At 39.5% G+C, this 25041-nt stretch overlaps 1 protein-coding gene across 1 annotated transcript; it reads left to right on the top strand.

Moving 5' to 3' along the window:
• The first annotated feature begins 255 nt into the window (after positions 1-255).
• On the top strand, positions 256-23314 carry LOC118431473 (muscle, skeletal receptor tyrosine protein kinase-like). Its single transcript, XM_035842714.1, has 20 exons — positions 256-568; positions 2204-2473; positions 2602-2726; positions 3193-3231; positions 4195-4349; positions 5718-5981; positions 6353-6528; positions 6801-6824; positions 8580-8668; positions 8972-9131; positions 10358-11269; positions 13488-13664; positions 14267-14450; positions 15823-15963; positions 18021-18056; positions 18639-18698; positions 19036-19077; positions 19902-20082; positions 20380-21023; positions 21420-23314. Exons 1-20 carry the CDS (start codon positions 349-351, stop codon positions 21604-21606), a joined length of 4086 nt encoding a protein of 1361 aa, XP_035698607.1. The 5' UTR covers positions 256-348; the 3' UTR covers positions 21607-23314.
• The last annotated feature ends 1727 nt before the right edge of the window (positions 23315-25041 follow it).

Raw genomic sequence — 25041 nt, 5'->3', positions numbered from 1 at the left:
GTCCAGCACATTCGACTACATGTAAGAGATATCCAATAAAGCTATAACATATCTAAAATGTTACCAAAGTTTGGCGCCAACATGACATGTGTCTTGTTCAATTTAATGTAAGAGGACGTGGTGTGTTAGGGACTCTTAATCTTATTTTTATGATTTCAATAGTAACAATACTAACTATTGAAAGTAGCTGTTGACGTTTTTAACCAGTTTGAGTTTGCTTTGTTTTTTGCAGTGATTAATACTACCACAACAACAACAACAACAACAACAACAACATCCTCTAGTGTCCTTAGACGCCCCACTAGCACTCCCGTCCGCACCATTCGCATTTTCACTGGACTGGGCGCCATGTTTGACTGTAACGTCGTGACAGCGTCCTCAGCCATAACTCGATGGACACACAATGGGATGGTTGTCAGGGAGAACAATAATACCAGGTTGACGCCTGATGGGCAAAACCTGACCATTTTGAGCGTATCCACGATGGACATAGGCGTGTACTGCTGTCTCGGAGGGAACGGGACACAACCCGAGTGGTCGTCATGTACTAGACTGGATGTCAGAACAGGTAGCTATAGGGGGCAAGACATAATGATAACAGGAAAAGTACCTTTAGGGATTTTTCGGGGGGGATAATCTTTTATCACAAACTGAAGAAAAATATCATGTTTACATTAACATTAGAATGTATACTGTAAGTTTTGAAACTTGTCAGGGTGATTTTATTTTTGTGGTCACACCAAGGATATGCATATCCAATGAATTTCATGAAAGATCAATTTCTGCATTTTGCATCATTATATTATATATAGTACATAATCTTAGAAGTCAATACCAAATTTGTATCGATTACAATTGCTTTTCAATGACTCATTCAGAATAAGAAAAAAACACTTTTGTCTAATGTGTTTCTTTCTTTCTCTCTTCATGCTGTCTGTTCCAGCCCTGGCCTCTTTTCTGCCATCTCCTTTATCTATCTCTTCTTGTTTGTCCTGTGATCCTCAAGGCCTTATTTGGGAGTCTTAGAAGTCAGCAAGCCAAGCTGACCTTGGATTACCTTGGACAGATTACACAAAAGAAGCAAGTCTTGATTACCCAAGGCCTTTCCATTAAATCATCAAGAGGGGGAGTCTTGATATTATCTTATACCAGAAAATTAAAGGAAAAGAAGTTAATCTATGGGGGAAAGGACACTTGAGATTTATGACTGACTGTGCTTTTATGTTTTAAAATTAAAGATCCCCTATCCTAGGAGAAAATTTGGTACTACACAGAGTGCATGTTTTACCTTTGCATGTACGTACATTTGTATTAGTATACTGCCCTTATAGCATAGTCTTCTCCCCAAGATGACATATAAGAGCTTTCACCATTAGAACAGGTCTTGTACCACTACTTGTAGCTTAATCAGCCTTTGTCCTAGAAATGTAAGTGCAAATAGATTTTTTCCACGCATGTTTTTATAGATGCAATAAACTGTCTTACTATCCACAAGTTCATGTTTTGAATCTTGTTGTAAACTTCTTATTGATGTGTCATCAGATCTCTTCTTTCATGATCATTTTTCTTCTCTTTCCATGTATGTTTATACAATGTATATGATGTATTTGTATATCTCAAACATGCTAAGCTTTCTTCCTGTTACTGTTTGCTGTTTGATACACAGTATTGTACTGAGTGTTCTCTGTCTTCTTGATGTGTATGTTATTCTGTCAATAAATCTTTATCCAAAGTTGTCTTTTGTCATATTTCTTGTTACGAAACTGTACCTACACATAGAAACGGATATGAGTCATAATTATGTATGTTTCAAAATGACAAGATACTTTATTTATGACATTAATGTATTAGCCAAGAGAAAGGGGAACAGGAATTATGTTTTGCTGACACAAATTACCCATATGAAAATATTTGTATTGTTTTCTTTTGTTTTGTTTTGTTTATGGCAATACATTTCATGTTGCAGTTGCTTTGGGTAAAAAAAATCAATGATTGTTGTAAACTAGCATCTGTAGTTGATTGCATAACAGCAAAGTTGTAAAACTTCTTCCTGGTAACTGCCACAGTAACTTGCAATAAAGATTTTCTTAAGACTACCCTAGCTAAACTTATGACCATGATACAGATTTGTCTTGAAAAAGCAGCACAAACAAAAAGTGATTTCTTCGCTTGTCTGACGTGAGATGTTTCCTTTTCTGTCCAGGACCTCAGATCACAAGACCACCTATCAACGTGACAGCCCTCGCTAACACTAGAACATCTCTACGCTGTGGCGCAACAGGCAACCCCAGTCCTGTGGTCATCTGGGAGCGCGAGGGATACCCCATCGAGATCGACCAAAGAAAGAGCATCCTTCAGTCGGGAAACCTGCGGATCAAGGAACTGCAGTTGAGCGATGGAGGGCGGTACAGATGTGTAGCGAGCAATGAATACGGGCAGACCTACTCAAACTATGCATACCTCACTATTCAAGGTACGTAATGTTGAAGTTCTTGTACATGTACCTACAATTTTTATTTTGCGTACTGGCCATGCCTGTATCTTCCCAAATGTGCTGTTAGATAGACAAGTATTGACAATTGTCATAACTCTGTTGTACAGTCCCAGCTGAGATCCTACAGGGTCCGTCCAATAGGAACGTGTCCTTCGGCACAGAGGTGACGATGTCGTGTTTCGTTTGGGGCATTCCGCAGCCCAACATCACCTGGTACAAGAACGGCAAACCTGTGAGTATAATAAACATCTTGTGTTTTGGCTCTTGAAGTGTGTTGTGTTCCCTAGCAACCACTCAAGCAAATGTCCTATATAAACATTTGAATAATAAAAGATGGGTTAATTAGGCCATGAGTAGAGTATATTGTCCAGGTGCTGTGGATACAAGATATATGTTGTACATTGTGTATTAAAAATGTTTAGACTGTTTATATAGAGCCTTGTCAGAATGATGTTGAGTATGTTTTTAACCCATGGCAAACCTTTATAATTACATGTGCCAATCTTGTCTTGCCCTGTACATGTGTTGACAGATGTTGTATTGCATCAATTCTGTATTGTGTTCCCAGTCACTTAACTGTTTCAGTGAAAGCAATTTTCAGGAGATTTTGTGGCAGGTTGTTTCTAGTTGCCTTTGTGGTTGCCTATTAATGGGACAACCTTGCTTGTTTGACGTTGTTGTTCCGTTTGTGTCTGTAGCTGTCTCCGCGGTTCTCAACCATACAAAATATCAAGAGAGTGAGTATAGTGCATTTTGTGTTCCGTACTAACTTTATCTCCCCATGCAAAAAGGCGCTGTTTAACATGTGCTATTTAAATGTAAGTCCCCCTTTGGATTTTGAGGCATCCAAATTACCTCTTAAGATTCAGACTTCTTCTTTGAAGTGTTTCCTGTATAGGACAAAAGTTAAGAACACTAGGAAAAATCTGTGCAACGTGACAGTAGTTTTTAAGATCACGTGCATAACGTATGATACAATATTTTTCTACCCTGCCTTATAATGTTTGATTTTTAAAAATTTGATAGCTTTAAGGTAGTTTTCATAAGCTTATTACCAAGGTGCAAATGTTTCAAGTGGAACATATAGTTTTTAATTACAAGGCACAGTGTTTTTCATTACCACAGCTTTTATGGGTGTTTTTGGTTGTTTGTTGCTCCCTTAAGTGCCTTCAGAATCTCTAATGCACTTGTATTGTGTGATATGTTTATGTGCGTTCCTTGGATTGTGGCAGATTGGAAGAGCAAGGAAAGTCAATGTAAAGGAAAGGGTAAAAAAATTGTTCATGGTATAAGTCTTTGTAGTGTACATGTATAGTGTTTGTGTAGTTACTGGCAAGTGGTCAAACTCAAAGGTATTAGGCTCAAGTTTTTGCATGGGAGCAAGTTTAGAGTTAACTACAATAATACAGATCTAAATATTTCCTATTTGTCAAAGCACACCACAATTTATGCTTTAATTTAACATTCTTTTGGAAGTCAAGATAAAAAAATTATTGTGCTTAAAAGCACATTGTCAATTACTTAGCAACTATTTGGAACCAATGCATGACACAAGAAGTTCTTTCATACATTTAAGTGTAAAAAGTCTACAGTAGAAAGTCTACAGTTTGAAATTGTGAAATCCTTATAAGAGATTTGATTAAATAACTGTACATACTTAGCTGATACATAACTGATACATGTGCCTCTATTTTTCCCAGTTGATTTACCCAGAGACCAACACCACCTACACAGAGTCCATGTTGACTGTGAAGGCCACCTCCCCCTCTAACTATACCTGCGAGGCGCGAAACCAACACTCCGGTGGGGTCACCGTCCTCCGTAGAACTGGTCGAGTCGTCATCACGGACAAGAGGTACACTCCGAACCTGTTTATTGTTTATTTACTCCTTTTTGTTGCTTTTCACAGTCTGCAACATCTACTCTTCCAGGAGTAATGATCACACATAACACTTTTTATCCTTCTTTCCATGAGTGTTCTTTTTTTGGTGATGACTGATTTGTTAAAACATTTGTCATCCCAAAGATTTATCTAATAGTATTTACTTATTGGTTTGACTGTTCAGAACTCACAGCCAGGGCTGTTTAAGTAGCCTGTGGCAATGACAAAGCTAGACAAAGACAATGCAAATAGAATTTGAAATGGAGATACTAAAAATCAATAACAATGTTCTGTACATCAAGACAGTTCCACAAGAAACACAAAGTACAAGCGCAAAGCCCCTCAAACTTTCAAAGTTTTTGTTTCTGATCAGCAATCAGTCCTGTGTATTCTACCATTTTTGTTTACATCCAGAATTTATTTTTATATTTGTACCCTATGAATATGATTGAAGCCTTCAGAAAAATCTAGTCGTTACATCTACGTAAATATGACACTTTTCTTAATACCCAAGGTCTAAGAAAAACTCTTTTGAGCACTGTAAGTGCTTATTAAGTGTTGATTAACGGTCCGACAGTCAATAAGTATCATTGTATCTCAAATTTGTGAAGAAGAATTCCCTTGTCAAATACCCTATAGAATAGATGCTCTAATTAGATGAAATTTGTCTTCTTATTAATGTTATCATTATGCGTACAAGAGTTTTGAAAAATGAACATGACTGCTGTGTAGGAGAAGGAAATGACAGATGAAGCCAATCATGACATTTGTACATGGTACAATTTATGGCAACAACTATTACACTTATTACAAAATAAAGGTATAGAATAAAGCTTAACATCCTAATTGCTGTAACAACAACGGCAAACATATTAGTCTTTGATATAGTGTTGCAATTGAGTAGGGCTTATTATGAGTCTCAGTATATTCTAATAACAAAGCAGTCTTATATATATTTGCTTATTTATGCATCATAGTAGTTGTGGCATTTAAAGATAAATACAAATCTGTGTGTAGTATGGAATCCTGTGACATCTGTTGCACTTACCTTTAAATACCGTACGGTACCAATTCCCATCCTCATGCCTGAGGCTCAGGGGCTACGATGGCATCCAGTACCAGCCTCTTCCACTCCTCCTTTCTCTGGCTCCATGAGAACACTCTGCCAGTGTTAACTGTTTAAGCTTAATTTTCTAATGCTATATATACATTCAGTAGCAAATAAAACAAGGATCTAGATGTTTGACCTCTAAAAATAAGTTTAAAACATTCATACATGTAAGTACAAGCCTGTACTTGAATAATGTTAACTTTACTACCTTTGTTTACCATCCATCCCAGCAAGTACCAGAGCCCTGCAGGCTACTGTGCGCCCTACTCAGGCAAGATGTGCCGGAAACACGTGGGCAGCCGGATGGTGTGGTACAACAGCTCGCTGGAGAATCCTGAACAGCAGAACGAGGCCATCGTGCAGGCGCTGGAGATCGAGCTGCTCAGTACGGTCAGCAGCATGTGCCGCCCCGTTGCGGAGGCGCTGCTGTGCCATTACGCCTTCCCCTACTGCGACACTGACACTGGCGAGCCCCGGCCTGCACCACTATGCAGGTGTGTGGGAACATTTTGACATTGTGGTACCTTGATAGTATTATCGCCCATTTGCAACACCTGTTTCTTAGTGCAAAATCTTGTCACATTTGTGTACTTAGCTTTATTTGTAATATAATCATGTTCTTTTTGCTAGAGTGTACAGTTGTATAGAGAAGTCAGGATAGGAATAATTTGTTCTGAGTTGCAGTTCTTTTTTCAAACGTTTTATGCTATATTAGTCTATCAGAATTTGCTATTACTGTATAATGCTTTTGTGCAGTATGTAAGGATGGATATATATGGCAAAGGTTCCCTGTGCAATTCACTGTGAGATACACAAACAAACAAACATTGAAACACATTGTAATGTATTATTTTTCTTCCCACAGAGAGCAGTGCCTAGCTGTGCGGAACATTTTATGTTTCCAGGAGTGGGCCCTACTGATGGAAAAGAAGCGTTCGGGGATCTACCTACGTTCCCGCGGACACTTCCGCCTCCCGGTCTGCGAGGACCTTCCCAGTGTTTTCAATGGCACCAGGACCTGCTCTAATGCTTCTGTGTTTGGTAAGTATGCTTTCATCCACTGCCAAACCCAGCAACCAACACAAATTAAGTGCCAACTGGCTACCTTAGCAAGTTGAACAATAATCATTGAGTTGATGATAGCTTCTTATTGCCTTGCTTCATGCCTTAGTTCGTTTGGAAAGTGGACGTTCTAAAATCTTGTACAGTTGTATGAATATGTAAATGATGACCTGATGTGATGAAATGATGCCATATCACTAACCCTGCCTGATCTGATCTGTGTTCCATGTTACCATGACGACCCCTGACAGAGATGAAGTCAGAGATGGTGACAGGTAAGTGTGATCATAAGATAGCATTTGCTCCTGTAGCTTATTCCAATCATCCCATTATGGATTTTCACATTACAGAGGTCAAAAAGAATGTATTGTACTTTGCTGTATCATAGACCAAAACATTTGGACTGTAATGCTTAGTTATTGAAGAAGAAAGAAATTGCCTGCTTCCTCACAAAAAACAGTCACAGATTATGTTAGACTTGCATGTGTATAAGACAGAGTCTCTTTCCCATTTCTATTGTTAGTTTGTCTTGTATAAGAGGCACAGAGAGGATGCCCTCCTTATTTGACCTCTCGTGCGACCTTTAAGCCTTGTCTTTGATTTGTTGTTGCAATCTCAGCTGTCCCCTTGTCATCGCCCATCATGCCACATTCCATCGACTTGGCATAAAGAAAGAAAAAAAAGCAGCAGCACAGACCTTATCAATAAAGTGAGACAGTTGACAACTGGTGTCACCTTGAATCTGAAGTTTGGTCCTTGTCCCACCCATGCTGTTTTTGCTCCAAGTGTGGCCAGCATATATGCTCCACCCCCTACCGGGCGTTGATGGTCTAAGGTTCTATTTCAGTTTTTAGAGCAAACATGGCCGACTTTGATACCTCAGTAAGGAAAACATGCTTGTGTATGCCAGCTATGCCGACAGCAGGCGGTGGATGTGCCTCGGTTATGACAGTTGAGGCCCCCTGCAGTGGTTGTCTGCAAGGAGCCAGTGAAAATTTATAGGGAGAAGCTCTTGTTGTGATACATCTAGCGTGGTAGTTCGTTTACAAGGTTGGGGCAGATAACAGCAGGGTTCCATCCTGTAGAGCGCATAATATCGGCAGCGTTCGTGTCTCGTGCCATGGTGTAGTCCGCCGCTTAACCTCGGAATCATCAACCTTGGGAAAAATGCAGATGAATAACTGGGAGGAATACCATGTGGGAAGAGTGGGGTGCTCAGCATTGCTGGAGCTATTATTGGAGCCGAAAGTGTTTTGCCAGGTCTGGGAAGTGACAGGCAGCTCTCGCCACAGTCTGTCACCCGACTTTAATCGTGGATCATGGAGGAGGAGAGACGTATTTGGCATAGTCATCTGTCGGAGTGGCGACAAGCGGAAAGAATGTTGTTGGTCATTGTGCTTGTATATTCTATTTTTGGTCGAGAACTGGACAAATGTTCTATTTCATGTATGACAGGTGCTCCAGTGTCCTGAAAATAAAGGAGGAAATCAAGTTATGATTTTGATCCATGTACATGTATACTTTATCTTTGCCAGAGACCCTGTCAAGTTGACATCATTGTCCAGTTAATCTGCCTCTGCCCTTTGCCAATGACATGCCATCATACATTATCCTAATTAAAGTAGAAGCTGTTTAATTGCACACCCCATTTGCCAGTGTATTTCGTGCAATTATCTGGGTGGTACAATAAGAGGAAGTTATCCAGCAGGAATGCCCCGGTTTGAGATTTGGGGATTCGGCACAATTAACAGAAGTGTGCGGTAATCTGTTGGCAATTAGCTCAGGCTTCTACTGTACATCATGATAGAACATCTCAAGCAAATTTCCAACAAAACCAAAATGCAAAAAAGAAAAAAAAATTGCAGCAATTGAGAAGTTTCTCTTCCTACCTTGGTTGCTGATGACTGCTACATTAGATTACTAGGTGCTTATCAAAGATCTACATGTATTGCATTAAGATCTTGCCATAGATAACATCCATTAACTCATGTGCAACTGTTGATCTTACATGTTGCTTTTGCTCCATCCAGTTGACTGTTACCGTGGGAAGGGCCGATATTACCAGGGTACGCTGAACGTTACTGAGTCAGGATATCCCTGCCAACCCTGGGCAGCTCAGGTCAGTACAGCTGGGAGCTACAGTAGCAATGTTCAGTTCTGATTTACAAGTTATTAACTTACATAAAACAGAAGAGAATTGTCATCACTAAAGATAAAAAGTCCTCTTCATTCACCACAAACTTCCAAATCATGTTTTATTCATGTAATGTCTCTTGGAGAGTTATAGAATGGTCTAATTTTGACATTTGCTTGCCTATTTACTTAGAATTATAGATTTGTTAAATGAATGTTAAGTATGTTCATGTTACTTTTAAATATCATTCGTTGTTGATCAAAAAATGTCTGATCACTTGTCTCACAGGAGCCACACCAGCACGACCGCCTACCTGAATACTTCCCTGAGCTACAGAACGCAGAGAACAGCTGTCGTAACCCTGGGGGTGAGGAGCCCCAGCCCTGGTGCTACACCACCAACCTCCGCACGCGCTGGGAGAAATGCAACATCCCCCGCTGTGAGGATGGTAAGTCACAGAACATACTACTTACAGTTCCTAACCAGTGTATCATAATGTCTTCAGAGGACTGTCAAGTGGATCAGTATCACATGGGTGTCACTATGTCAAACTGATGAAGTACAGAGAACAACTGTTACAGCAGAGATGACATTTCTTCCAAGTTCCAAGGGTAGAAATTTCTGACTATTGCTATGTGTGATTTGTTAACGTCTCTCATGCATACCTACATTCAAGTACAAGATACATGTCAACAATACACTATTACAGTCTTATTTATCTCCGCTTGTGGCAGAAATCACAGGTAACAAGGTTTCCCATTTACAATTGATTTTGCTTAGTGATTTACCTAATGGGAAACCTAGTTACTGCCACCAGTGGAGATGAATTCTCTTATACTGCATTGTTGACACGTATCTTGTACTTGAACGTGGGTATGCATGAGGGAGGTTAACAAATTATACATTGCAATAGTCAGACATTTCTGCCCTTGGAAGAAATGTCAACTCTACTGTCTTGTGTAAATCTCTTTACGGTAGGTGTGGCTGTGATCAGGTTGCCATGGTGACAAGGCCTGTACAGTCAGCCATGTGATGCTGATCCATTTTACATTGTGCCTTTTAAAGACACTTAACTATGGACTAAAGACAATATGGCAGTGGAATTTAAAAAGTTTGACTTAAACCTACAGACATAGAATTTAAAAAGTTTGACTTAAACCTACAGACATAACCCTGCTACCTTGGTGAAAGAAGTTTAAGTCTTGTTTGTGAGTTGGATGTCTGTCACAAGGAAGGAAGAACAAACTTCACTTCAAGAGTTTGTAAATACCATTTAATATTGAATTTTCAGCAAATAAATACCATTTAATATTGAATTTTCAGCAAATATTCAAGGAAATGGACAAACAAGAGTACAAAGAAAATCGATGACAAAAGTGCTGAGTGATCCTGATGTTTTTGTCCCCTGTCATTTAGTAGTTTTGTTTAGTTTGGTCCTGTCAGTTTTCATCATACATGCTGTGTCTCCAACTCATTATTTCTCATGTTTGTTTTTTTGTGCCAATTATTTTTTCAGTTCAGCATCCATGTGTGTTAATAATCTATCCAGCCATTTTGCGTTGTCACTTCTTAGGCTTTGAAGGTTTAGTAGAATGATGTGTCAGGCTCCCTTCCTGTGTCTGTCTTCCCCTCTTCTTTCTCCTCTCTGTCTATTCCTCCTTCTTTCCATCAAAGACACAAGTACCGTACAAATTGACGCCGACAAAAACGAGGAAACCTGGACGCTCGGCAGGGATGACTTTCCTTATTGGTCGGATGGTAAGGAGGAGTACATGTGGTGGTACGGAGGAACCCCGCCTACACAAGACGAGGTACACGGTACTCCGCCTTCGAGAAAGGACTGGCGCGTAACTGCCTTGCCCCGGTTCCCTCCTGAAATAGCCCAGATGGAAGACGGGACTGAAGAAACCTTTATCGACCTAGACATGCAAGTTGTGGCCAAACAGAAAGAGGAAGAACTTGAAAAAGAAGTTGAAAGTGAAATTGAGTGGGCTATTGAGGAAGAGCTAGAACGTGACGTGACGACCACTGTTGCGGGTACCACGCCGAGTGGCGATTGGTACGACGAAACAACAGCCACAACCAATCAGGTCAGCGTCAGTCCTGTCCCCTCCCAGCCTAGCAACCAGGCTTTGCAGGACGAAATCACGACACTCTGGGACGTCCTCCAGACTCTCGTACGCAACATGAACAAGCTAGCGGAGGAAGAAGAAGAAACAGACCGCGAGCTGAGAAGGCTGGACAAAACTGTAAAAGCTCTAGAGAAGGAGATGACATCACGTTACAACATGCTGACTAAGGAACTCGAGTCGGCCAAAGAGACCATCGCACAGCTGGAGGAAGAGTTAGAGGAGCCTTATGAGCAAGGGGGCGGGGTTAATGAACAGGGGGGTGGGACTGATGAGGAAGCGGGAGGGACTGATGAGCAAAGCAGAGGAGCTGATGAGAGAGGGGAAGGGACTGATGCACCTGTAACTTATGAGGCACGGCGGGGCGGGACTGGAGGGAGTTCACTTCTCTCAGCTCAGAAGGGCCTGATGATAGTTTTGCTAGTCTGTTGCTGGATGCTAAGTGTACTGATATGTTAGGGGTTTGGACTAAAAAGATAGTCTAAGCTAGCATTTTAGCCTGAAGTCTTGTTTGGTGTGTGTGTAGTTTTGCTGTTTACACTTGTTGAGTGATGTGTGGCTGTTTAGGATCACATTCGATACCCCCAAAACTGTTGATTTGCAGTTATATTCTTTTATCAAAATAATACAGCTTAGTCCTGAAATGATTTGATATCTAAGTACAACCATCAAAATTGTTTACTGTTATCATTTTATCAATTTTGTTTTAATGTAAAAGTTGAAATCTCAACAATTTCTATTGCATCAAATTTTGTTGTGGCTAAGTAAGTTGCACATGTAAATTTCAAGATCTCTGTATTGAATTTGGAGCCCTAAGATTGAAAGAAAGAAAACTACAGTAACAGAATTAAGTAGAGATTTGGAGAAAAACTGACAGTGGACTACTACTAAGATTGAAATGTTATCTATGCAATAGATTTGACAGGGTTGATGAAAACAAAGAATGGTGACTCAGTGTTTTTATTTCAGGAAATATCTACAGACAGATCAAATTTAGGATGATCAAAGATACATAATGGATAATTGTAATTGGTTTATGTTAACCCTTACCTGATAAGTAACATTAGAAGTTCTGTTTTTGTCTGAATGCCTGCCCTAGCTAAACCACAGTAACTGTACCCTAGGCATGCATGGCCTTGTTTCTGGTTGGACTTCTTTAGAACCATGTGAAGAATTTTCATCCGGAATGTTTATTATTGACCTTGGAGGTTTATTTGGGATCTGATATGACGTTCTATGTGGCTGGGCGTGCCTCTCCATGGAAACGGGTGTAAATGTAAGACAAGCATATTTCATGTTGTACAGAATTCGCTGATGTCAGTCGTGTGACTCTATTTTTGCATGTGATAGTTTATTGTTTCTAAAAGAATGCATCTGTCTGGGTGACAGAGGGCAAGTAGTAATATATCCCTAAGCATCTGCTTTGTCTAACTGCTGGTGGGCATGATGACAGGTGAAATCTGCATGAATCACTGTCCATCCAGCAGTATAGGATTATGCTTAGGGTCCCTAAACCAGCTTTTAACTGCTCAATTGTGGCTCTTACAAACAAGTCAAGAACTTCTTACTGATGCATTAGTATTGTTTACATGCACAATGTAGCACGGTGTAGGAAAATGTAGTTAATTTGTCATTACTGGATTCTACATTTACCTAATTCGATTCATGATTTCAAATTTATTTTACAGTTGAGTATAATACTGTAACATGTAGTAAAGGGAAGCACTCATACCTGTGACGTACAGAAAATTTTTCAGTATGCACAGTAAATGGCTAATTGAAAAATTGAAGATGTATTCACTTGAGTCTCAACATATGTACATTTCACATCTATGACAAACATTGTTAAACACAATTTAATGGTCAATTTTTTGGCTGCTATATGATTAACAGATTTTTGTGCAATAGAAGCCTGTATATGAAGATAACTCACGCTGAAAAAATGGACATTTTGATAGTTGTATTTTTTGACTGATGTGAAAGTAAAGGTATTGTCCTTAATACAAACCTTATGATTGTGAAATAAATGTATGGAATAAACATATTTCTTCCACTTTGGCTTAAGTTTGAATAATAGCTTTATAGAAGCAAAGTAGATTTAAGTTTGATTGAGCAGGGTTTTTTCCATTATTTAATATTTGTGCCTTAAAAGATATGGAAGGCATTACATGGCAAGGTAAAGTTTCTTTTACCATGTTAAGTTTTTCATGTTCAAGGTAGTAGTCAATATTACTGGCAGTTCCTGTTCGTCCCATTTTGGCATTAAGCTTGTAATCTGCTTTTTTTATCAGTTTTTCAGCATTTTGTTAACTTTTTGCACTTCACAACAATTCTTATACATTTTCAGCACAAAACATAACATAACATAATTTTTAGTTGTCTAAAGGTAGTAGGTGATCAACTTGTATATTCCATTGATTTGAGTATCATTTTTGTGATTCATACAGTTGACCTTGCCCCTTTTCCCCTTTTTTGACAACCAATCAGTTGCCTGCAGATTTTGTGTCAGAATTCCATCATTTTTCCCATCAACCAACCAGTCATGCCATTTCCTGTCAATTTTGGACCTCAATGACGAAGACAATGAACCAAACCGGGTGTACTTGTGTTTTCTCTCCACCTCTCCTCTCCTTCTATTCCTCCCTCCTCCCTCTCTCTCACTCCATCCCTCCCAGGCCCCCCTTCTCCTGTGCCTCCTTCTGCAACAGATATCTCCAACTCTTCTGTCCCCTTCCATCGCGCCACCACAGCCCCTCCTCAGGCAAACAACGCCCAATCACCTGCAGAGGCTGTCGCTGGGAGCACGCAGAGACCCCTAGTGGTACCTGAGGGTACTGCTGACCCCAAGTCAGGTATAACAAACAAACAAACAAACAAACAAACAAATGGGCATGCTGTGTTGCAGGGATGTTGCTAGCTGTAGGTCCCGTATCAATGCATGGTTGAAAGCAGCATGCTACTTAAAAGATGGTTGATATGAAATTACAGTCCATTTGGTGTTTAACTTTTAAGGATATATCATATTCCAACCTATACAAGAGAGAGAAAAAGTTAATGCCTTGCTCTAAATTGTCCATGATTTCTTTCAAAACTACTTATCAAGACTATGAGATCTGTCAAGCAGGTGATAGGACCCGTAAAAATGACCGGTAAAGACCCCCAAGTTTTGCTTTTCTAAAATTGAATGTGTTCAGCGGTAGGCTGCATGACAACCCTGCACAGAATCCATTCACTCACTCTCTCTCTCTCTCTGTCTGACAGCTGCCAATACTTTTTTCTTAACCTGTAGCTACTGTGTGCATTCACAGTGCTGTACACTGTAATATGCTCCAACTTAACTTTCTATGTTGATTTAAACATCTCTTTTCTTGATTATGTTGTTCTACTCTCATAGAGATCCTGAAAAGTCTACACCCCAAAATAACTAACTTTAAAGCCATAAATTTTCCCCCAGACAACTTCACCATCCCGCTAGACTCTGTGGCAACAGAGGAGCTGCAGGTAGCAGAGAAGAACATCGTGTTGTCGTCCACCACGCTGATTATCGTGATCTCAGCGGTGTCTGGCTGTGTGGTCCTGGTGCTGGTGGTCTGTATCCTCATGATGTGTAACAAACTCCTCAAGCAGTACAGCAGGAAGTAAGTCATTCTCTCTACATGAACATAAGTCTAACATAGCACCTAGTACTAACAGTTACGGAGTAAGGAATGCTTTGAAATTTAAAGAGAATTCTTTTTGTTCCTGGACCAGTAAAACATTTGAGTCACCCCTGTGATCAGCATAGTAGTGCCTGCCAAGCAGTGAACTGTGTTCTCAATTTTGATTGGTTGCAGTGATTCACCAATGATGTTGAATATAGGTTTAGATTCTAGAAGTTGTATTTCAAATGTAAATGCTTGCTTAGTGGACCAATGAATGAATGGTTGACTATAACAAGTGAATGAGACATCACCAAAATTTAATGATTGTTTCTTGCTGGTAGTAATAGTTGATTAGAATTGCACTGAGGTGACTTTTGTTTTGACTAAAATGTTCATCTTTTGTACATGGTCACAATGTACACATGTAGTAGTCAATGTGCAGTCTTGTTAGATCATATGTAGTAGGGTTACAAAAATACCTGCACTTGCTCACACATCACTGTTTACCTGTACATATAGGTGGCTGTTATGTTTTGCAGACGAGACAAAAGTGACAAAATGTTTGTAAATGCTTAGACCAATAGTATAGCTAGCACTATGACTTTGGAGTCACAATTCAGCATACTCAGAACTGTTTTCTCCTGAATAGCTGGTTTGTAGAAGACAATTATAACACTTCTGCTATGTGACAATGTCTGTAAAAGTGTCAAAGCTTAAGATTGTCACTGAACATCCTTGTAATTTGAAGCAAAATGATTTTGGCAGAAGCATGAAGAAATCAATTCTGTGAAAGTGTCTAGTAGAGCAAGAAACAGTAAAACAGCATGTGCCATATGAAAGGCATGTGAGGAAAAGTGGTTGAGATATCGAAGTTTCCTTGTACCCAAACAAGCTGTTCTTCTTACATCTCAAGGCTTAAGCTATCCTTCTTCTACCTTCCTCTGTGCTCTATACAATCCTGTAGTTAGGAAGGTAGCAGAATAGTTAACAAAACAATTGGGAGGTAGGGAGAACAACTCACATGTAACGTTAGGTCACCTTTATCCGTGGGGCTACCTATATCCGTTGTATTTGAAAATAGGGTATTTTGTGATCGTCAAGTTGAAAGACAGTAGTTTCACACTGCAATATTTTGAAAATATTTCAATTTGAAATCCACGTGCATTAACCTGAAATCCCTAGATATTACACATTTTTTTTATACAGCGGGTTAAGGAGATAAAGGTGACCTAACGTTAGTTGGATACAAGAAAAACTCCAATATCTGATAATCAACCAGCCTGATGAACGTATTCACAAAAGTGATAGAGAGTAAAATGGTAGTAAGAGAGAAAACAGGAAGAGTCTAACTGTGTTTCTGTACTTGCAGCGCCTCTGCTGCTGCGCAAGCTGTCAGCTACGACCTTCCTCCTCCTCGTGCTTCCAGCTTCCGCTCCTGTCCCTCCCCGCTTTCCTCTGTGTATTGTAGCTCTCTGCGTCCGCGCTCCCTGCCCTTCTATCCCCACTACAGGTACAGTCACTCCGCTGGCACGGGCAGGCCGTCTGTCCTGCTGTATCCATGTGCTGGGCACAGACATACCAGCAACTAAAGCCATCCAATGCTGAACTGCCACCATCAAAATACAGTTCTTTGGAGAATTAACCGTTATATGCATGAGCAAAAAAGTTTAGAAATGCAAGCAAAGAACATTGTGAAAATGGCACATTCACATTCAAATTATTTGTACATGACTGTGGAAAGCACTTGCAATTCTGAACAGCCACCATCAAAATGCAGACCAAACTTTAAGTTCTTGGAGAATTGTATGCTTGAGCAAAATTTTTTAGAAATGCATGCCAAGCAAAGAACATTGTGAAAATGGCGCATTCACATTCACATCTTCTGTACATGACAGTGGAAGGCATTTCAGCACCTTGGACGTCTTTAGTTCAGAACTTACAATGACTCAACTGTCTCTGTGGCTACATGGCTGGACCTGTTCTGTCTTGGCTCCAGTTGATCTGTAAAGCTATATTTTCTGGTACTAATTTCAACCAGAAAATGCCACGGCTTCTATTTTTGATTGACTGTGTGCTTTGTAGAAACATGTAGGATTGCTTAAAAATGATTATTAGTCTAAGTATTTTGAAAAAAAAATTTCTTGGGTTGTACCGCTGGTTCACCTTTATCCGAGGGTAACCTATATTCGTTGTTTGTAAGAAAAAACGTATTTAGGGATATGAAGTCGACAGATGGTGGTTTTAAATTGGAATATTTTGAAACGACTACAAATTTGAAACCACTGTCCGCAGACTTAATACTCCTAAATGTGCTGTTTTTAAAGACAACGGATAAAGGTAACCCCACGGATAAAGGTGAACTAGCGTTACCAATTTTTGGAAGATATGAAGGTAACATTACATTTCCCAAAATCTCATTTGATTTTGCTTTTTCTTAAAAGAAAATGCCTGTGTTCCCAAAACTACAACAGTTTAGGCACAATCGTTTATTCTGAATCTGAGGAAAAATTGTATCATCATATTTTCTGTTGGACCAGCCCACAGCACACTAGGATCACCAGGACTGATGAACTGATACTAAGATTATCATTCCATTGTCATTACAAACTTCATTTCACAGTAGGATACGATGCAATTAACACTGCTACTGTCTTTAATGATGTCTACTCCACAGCTGCTAGTGATGTCATTACCATTCACATGATGTTAACCTGTGTTACATGTAATTCACTGCATAACATATACCTTTCCTTGGTTCCCTCACACCTAGATCTTAACATCATACCATGTACCTCTGTCTGCTGCTGCCAAAACTTGTGATGATTGAGAATCGTCTTTTTCTTTTTTTTGCTTTTGTTTCATACATATTGGCAGCTTTCTATCTGTTCCAAAAATACCTTTGTTTTTAATGACATCTTGAAGATGGACTAGTACTACATGTTACTTTTAATGTAGCCATCTAATCTAATTTTAATCCTATTATTTTTGTAGCTTGGTGACCCATCCTTCAGTCACTCATTTCTTCCATTGTTCTTGTCACTTTTGTCTCCTCTGCCACGTGTTCATTCCTTGCACGTTTCTTTAAGACATGTCTCGTAGCTCAGAAGACTTGAAGGACATCTGAAATAATCTTCACAATGTATTATAATGTACATGCAGCTTTGTTATAGGAGAAAATCATATAGAATCATGCATCAACTCTGCATGGTAGATTGGGTCATGACACCACCCCTCTCTGTGGGGTTTACTTTGATAGGTGCATACATCAATCAGGCTTCATACACATGGAATCAAGATTGGAGAGCAAAAATGTTGTGTCACTTTTATGGAAAAAATTAAACTGCTTTCATATGCAATTTTATAAAACAATGTTATACACCAAAAACAGATGACTAGTGTTACAGTACTTTTTTTTCAAAATTACAAGGCAGTTTTGGAAGTATAACACTTGAAAGTCAGTCCACAGATGTGAGAATAGAATCTGACTCCATGGTGTATGAACCCTGCTGTTGATACTGCAGAAGTTAACCATGTTCCATGTTGTTCTCTCTGTGTGCGTTCCACCAGGGAGGAAGAAGACACACCTTCCAAACTCCCATCTGAGTAATCACCGCTCTTCTATTCAACTACTGTCTTCTGTGTTTGGCAGGGCTCAGTTTAGGTCTGATCACGGAGAAGAGGCATTTGTCAGCCTTTTTTCAAAATCTGTACAGTCTCTACTAGAGCCAAGGGCTATGAACTACATTTGTATGGACTATCAATTCATTAAGCTAAATTGAGCCCTGTGTCTAATACAACACTCTTAATATCAACATAAACAATACATTTCTTGTAATTTCTTGCTAATTGTGTGAAGATCTCTTGTGTTTCCCTCTTCAAACACAAAATTTCATTAACAATCTTTGCTTAGAAAACCTCTGTTGTGGTACATTGTAGATATGACATTGTTGGTTTCCAAACCACAGATACGGTACTTTCTCTTCTTATTCTGGGCTGAGTGATGCGTACAGTTTACCCTTGTTTTTTTTCTAACTGTTATTGTGGCCATTGTTAACAAAGAACTATGTACTAGGGAGAGTGACTGAACAACAGAGGTTTTTGTTCTCATTTCTATCTTTCTTCCTATCCTTCTTCACTCCTTCTGTCCATCCTGCCTGTAACTGTCTCTCACTTCCACCATGACAGGAAGGCGGAAAAGGCAGCTTCGGAATCCCCTGTTCCCAAGTTTGCCACCAGTAACGGAGGGTACAGTACCGTCCTCTTTCCACTTCTCCTGCTTTTTTGTTCCTCACTTCTACATCATTCTGTAAAATCTGAATATCCCACTTTGCACTTGAATTCGGTAAAAGGTTCTGTTTTCCAGCCATCACATTTTTATTTCGTAAGTTACAAAAAGTTGCTGTATGGCAAGAAAACTGTAACTGTCTCTAAGTGATGTCTTTAGATGGTTTGATTATGAGCAGCTATAATAATGAAATGAGAGACATTAAACACAGAGTTTGCACAGTGTTGTTTCATTTCATTATCAAATGAGGCGCTGTGTTCACATCTTCATGGCTTTTTGTTGCTCCTTATACTATAGGGGTGTTGGCCTTCCTCCATGTAACACCTTCAATTCTATACGGTCTGTTCTAGCTCTTCTGTTTTCCTCTTGTGGGAGGATGTCTGCTGTGCTGTGTTTCACTTGATAACCACTTTGTTTCATGCATGTCTTTGTTTAACTGCCACCAACTTCCATTTAGTTGCTCTTTTGTTCTTCATTCCACTAACCAAAATCTTTGTTTGAAGTTTGTTACTCAGGTGTGGGTTTGATTGTACTAGGTTTTCAGTATGATTTTCTTAGTGGTTTTCTGCATGTTCAGTCTGAATTTCTTTTCTTGACAGATTGTCTATATATCTGGCCTTGGCTTTGAGTTTTTATTTGGAGGCTGACCACTTTGTGTATACAAACTTTGGGCGTCTTTCTAACACTCCAGGTTATATGTTACCAGCTGAGCATCTTGGTTTGTTTATCTGCTAAGCCATTTTTCTTTTATATGCTTGATATGGAATGTCATTGAGAGTACTTTTGTTCATGATGCTGTATTTCATGTATACATGAATAATTATTCTACTTTCACCTTTTCTTTTGGATGATTCAAACAGCATAAAATGAAAGCACAGCTATTCTTACCATATCCCCAGTTTTATTTTGTAAAAAAAAAGGATGTCTCTGCCGTGATGAAATCAATTGGAGGGACCCAAAACAGCAAAATGTGAAAGAACAGGACGGGACAAAGGACACATTACCAGGCAAAAGTCCTACTATTTTGCAAGTTGCCTTGAGTTTTTGATCTGAAAAACTATAAAAATATTTTTCCACAAGTCAGAGAAGCCTGATTAGAGTCAGTCCTTTCTTCACTCCTGTGTATGATGACTAATCGCTGTTTGAACCTTCTCCCCCTTCAGTGGACCGTCCCCCCCTCCCCTCCCTGATGAGTTGATGCTGGACAAGCTGCCAGCAAACCCCATGTACCACCGCTCGGCCCCCACCCTCATGAACCCCAAACTGGAGAAACTGGAGTATCCCAGGAACGACATCGTCTTCATACGTGACCTGGGGGAGGGCGCGTTTGGCAGGGTGTTCCAGGTCTGTATCATTACCATTAACGTTACTGTCTGTTTGATTTGTGGTATATCTGTCCTTGGCTTTGAGTTTTAGTTTAGTAGATGTAGGTGTAGATGAAATTAAAAGAATGGAAAAACTCTCAACTTATGTATTGCCAGATGACAGAATACAGAAGAAATTGTCAGTTTTTCCAATTCTAACAGTAACCTCAAGTGATCTTCTTGAATGTTGTGCATGATGATTCTTTTAGTTTAACCCTTTTAACCCTGTAATCTCTCGCAGGCCAAGTGTCTGAACAAGAACTATCATTTCTCGCAGGCCAAAGCTCCGGGAATCGTGCCCGGGGAGGACCACATCATGGTCGCGGTGAAAATGCTGAAGGACGAGGCCAGCTTAGACATGCAGCGCGACTTTGAGCACGAGGCTCTGCTCATGTCGGAGTTCGATCACCCCAACATTGTGAAACTGCTGGGCGTGTGCGCGGTCGGCAGGCCACTGTGCCTGTTGTTCGAGTACATGGGTCACGGAGACCTGAACGAGTTTCTGCGCCTGTCCAGCTCCAGCCAGTACTTGATCCGGCGGGAGGGCAGGACTACGGCCACCCTGCCGAAACTGGACAACATCGATCAGCTTCACGTTGCCAAACAGATCGCCTCCGGGATGAAATACCTGGAGAGGAAGAACTTCGTACATCGGGATCTCGCCACGCGGAACTGCTTGGTCGGCGAAGGATTAACGGTAAAAATCGCAGACTTCGGACTGGCACGGCAGATGTATTCCTCGGATTACTACAAGGCAGATGAAAATGACGCGGTGCCGATCAGATGGATGCCGCCAGAGTCTATACTGTACAACAAGTACACGACTGAGTCAGACGTGTGGGCGTACGGGGTGGTACTGTGGGAGATCTACTCCTTCGCTCTGCAGCCCTACTATGGCATGACACATGAGGAGGTCATCAGGTGCGGTCCACTATCTGTTTACATTTCTTAATAATTTTTTTGTGTATTTATAATGCCTATTACAGTCAATTTTGACTTCAGGGGTCTTGCTGCTTACAATGCACTAGTGTACCCACTGCTGAATTTTTCATGCTGTGGTGCATGGTTGTACCCTTTTGAACTTATTACAGTACACTTCATGGTTATAACTTGTTGAACTTATTACACTACCATGCATAGTTGTACTCCCTTGAACTTCGTGTATTGCCCTACAATACATGTTGACCTTATTACGCTACGTTGAATAGTTGGTTGTACCCTGTTGAACTTATTACACTGCAGTACATGGTTGTTCCCCGTTGAACCTATTACACACGTGACCCTCCAGACTTATTTTATGACCTCCCGTCACCACAGATACGTCCGTGACGGGAACGTCCTATCGCAGCCTGACACCTGCCCGCACGAGGTCTACCAGTTGATGAGGAGATGTTGGTCCAAGGTTCCGTCCAACCGGCCCTCCTTCGCTACAATCTACAAGGCGCTGTGCACAATCTTCGACGAGTACGTCAACAGAGCTACCATGGTGACCAACGTCACGTGAAGATTTCCCTTTGCTAAGCCAGTATATGTATATCCAATATTTGGACAAACCAGGAGCAAACTGATAATAAGAACGGAATAAGAGAGAAAGTGTAGTGATGTCACTACCATGTATAGCAACTTTCTCTTGTTGCATAATCATAATGACTGTTTTGTACAATGTCCTGCAGGTACTACATTTATAGCAATCAAATTGTACAAACAGGAGTGGAGGGATTATCTAGAACTTGTATACTTGAGATGTTCATGTATTTCTTTATATTTGATTGTCTAAGATTCTGAACTGAACTGATCTGAAATGATGCTTTGAAAAAGTCTTGGAGCAGGAATCTTGCCAGTTGGACTAGAAAAACAAAAACAAAAAAACAAAGGGAACAAGATAAAATGAAAATCATGTTCATAATGAACTCCTGCTATTGATGAAGATACAGATAAGAAAGCTACAAGTATTTGTATGGCGAAGATTATAATAAACAGCACAAAGGCATACATGTACCTTTTGTACAGTATGTGTACATGTAGCACAGTTACAGGCCCTCATTTTACAAAAGGACACTGTGTTATTGCTCCCAACTTATTTTCCATTTTTCATTTTACTGAGAATGGCATTAAGTAACATGATTTTTGTCGGCTTTGCAAATGTTGCTCAGAGGCATCGGAACACTGTAATATTATAACAGCAATTTGCAATGTTCACACTGTAATATTATGATACATCTTTCTTGATTCAAGAGTTTTCTCAATCAGTCCAGAGGTAGAGACAAACCTTTGTTGCTCAACATGTGAACTTTTGTAATCCTTTCAATTGAGTTGATGTAAATCTAAACATGTAGATAAAATGCTGGTACAAGAGGAGCAAGTGGAACTTTCTTTTGAAAGTGCAAGTATGAAATGAATGTTTAAAGGCAAACTATTGTATATATAGGAAAGACAATGTTGGGAACAATCAAACGTTGTTACAAGATAGAGGATTAGAGTTGGTTTTAGATTTTGATAAAAAAAATGGAAAAGTTTGCTTTTGGTGCCATACAATTGGGTTTAATTGTAAAAAATGATTTGACACCCAAAGTGTTGGTAGATCTCTTTGCAATAAAAATTAAGTCAACACCCTTGGAAGAATCTCAGCTTTTGTAAGAATGCTTGAGGCATTCGGATGGATAACATTTTCCCTGCCTATAGTAAGAGAAGCAGTTTTCTTGTTTAAAATGAGAGACACCAGGTGATCAGTAAACCAGAAAAATAGTTGTGGCTTCTAGAACACTCAAATTGCAAATGATTTATCTATTACATAATTGTGTTACTGTACTGTTTTTTTTAACAGGATTGCAATTGTAGTGAACATGCGATACTTGTTATTACCTTTAGTTGGCACTTTGCGGAAACCTCTTTGGTAGCTGTGTCTGATATGCAGTAGCCTGGGTACCATCTGATTTCTACCGGGACTTTAGAGTAGCGAGTGTAATATGCAGTTTATGATGCGTTAAATAAAGATATGGAAACATGACTTTTTTCTATAACCTGCTTAAGTTTGCCTTAAGTTTGGTAATCCAAGATGATGCAGTTGATTTAAGTTCAAGTTGATGTCAAAAAAGAGTTTGTTGTATTTACTGTTAAGTTTCTATTGTACAGACCAATGTAAATATATATATGAATATGTATCTCCTGTACATTCATTGAAGTACTGTAATTAAAAAGAAATACAGATTGTTCAGTCTGTTTCTTAACTTTGTGTAAGATTATACTGCAGCACAGGTAATATTTGTTACTAGTAGTTGTCTACCTGTAACAAATTACACATGTAACGTTACGTTATATCTTTAAATAAGTGTGGGATCAACACTAATGGGATATCAGGGCGATTTTAAGTAGTTAAATATGACACCAGTAAGAAAATGGACATCTTTTTCAAGGTTGATATAATCCCGGTATATAAGAAGACTGTAATTTGCCTTTTCCATCAAAATTACCGTTAATGTGGTAACGTTAATACCTAATTCTTTTCGCTCAACAACAAAATAGTCATTGGTAACAATCCGGGCAACTGGCGACTTCTCTCTGCGTGTCAAGGGCGCCACTAAGCGAATTAAGAAAGAACGACAGTAGTCTAATGTTGCGAATGGGATTTTGCATTGATTATTTAAGAGCGACCCCTAGCAGTGGATGAAATAAATGCTGCAAATTGAGTAGCTTGTAATACTATTTGGCCATTGATTGGTCAATTCATTTTAGTTAACCAATCAGCATATAGTATTTTCGATGTGCAGTAATATCAATAGTATTATCCGAATGTAATTTGATACAACCAACCAGCGTCAATGTCTCATTCAGACCGCACAACACATTTTTATCCACGGTAAAAAAAATAGTGCGACCGAAATCTTCAAATTATTCACCTTCTTGTTGTATATTTACCGACATTTGTACACCATTTGTGAACATTTTAACGTGAAAGCCAGTGAGGCTTGAACTTTACTGTGTGGCGGTATAATAGGTCGGCTTTTAGATCGTATTGTGAATTTACTACAGTGTAATAGTACCTGCATATCGATTGGTCAATTAATTCTAGGCGACCAATCAGCATGCAACAAACTTTGATGTGCAGTTATGTTAATAGTATTTTCTGAACGTACATTCACACGACCAATCAGTGTCAAGATCACATTCAGACCGCACAACACAGCTTTTATACGCGGTAAAAAATAGTGCGACCGAAATCTTCAAATCATTCACCTTCTTGCTGTATATTGATTGCCATTTGTACACTATTTGTAAATATTTTAACTTGAATGCCAGTGAGGCTTGAACTTTACTATGTGCCGGTATAATAAGTTGGCTTTTAGATCGTATTGTGAATTTACTACAGTGTAATAATACCTGCATATCGATTGGTCAGTTAATTCTAGTTGACCAATCAGCAAAGTTTGATGTGCAGTGATATATCAATAGTATTATCTGAATGTACATTCATACGACCAATCAGAGTCAATATTATCTCCGGACCGCACAACGCAGCTTTTATACGCGGTAAAGAAATAGTGCGACCGAAATGTTAAATGTATTTACCTTCTTTCTGTATAATTCCCGCTATTTGTATACCATTTGTAAACTCTAAAGCCAGAGAGGCTTGAAGTGTAGTGTGTGGTGGTATAATCAGTCAGATTAGAGTGTCGGAGTAGCTTCGTCGATGTCAGTCAAGCGCAATACTATATTCTGCAACTTTGACAGGCTTAGCTGCACTTCTACTTTATTCCGCTGAGCAAGAGTGGCGTCCTTGTACCGCAGAGAGTTAAATGCTGGGAGTTTTTCGGTTATCATTATGAAAGCACGGACTAGGATTGGAGTCAACAAGGGGGCTTACATTTGTAATAACGTTAACTGTTATTCATAATACATTACTATTTTACAGTTTCCGCGAAATGTCTCAAATCTGGTCTCA

The sequence above is a fragment of the Branchiostoma floridae genome, chromosome 15 (assembly GCF_000003815.2).
Source record: "Branchiostoma floridae strain S238N-H82 chromosome 15, Bfl_VNyyK, whole genome shotgun sequence".
NCBI lineage: Eukaryota > Metazoa > Chordata > Leptocardii > Amphioxiformes > Branchiostomatidae > Branchiostoma > Branchiostoma floridae.
This window is presented reverse-complemented; position numbering and strand designations above follow the sequence as displayed.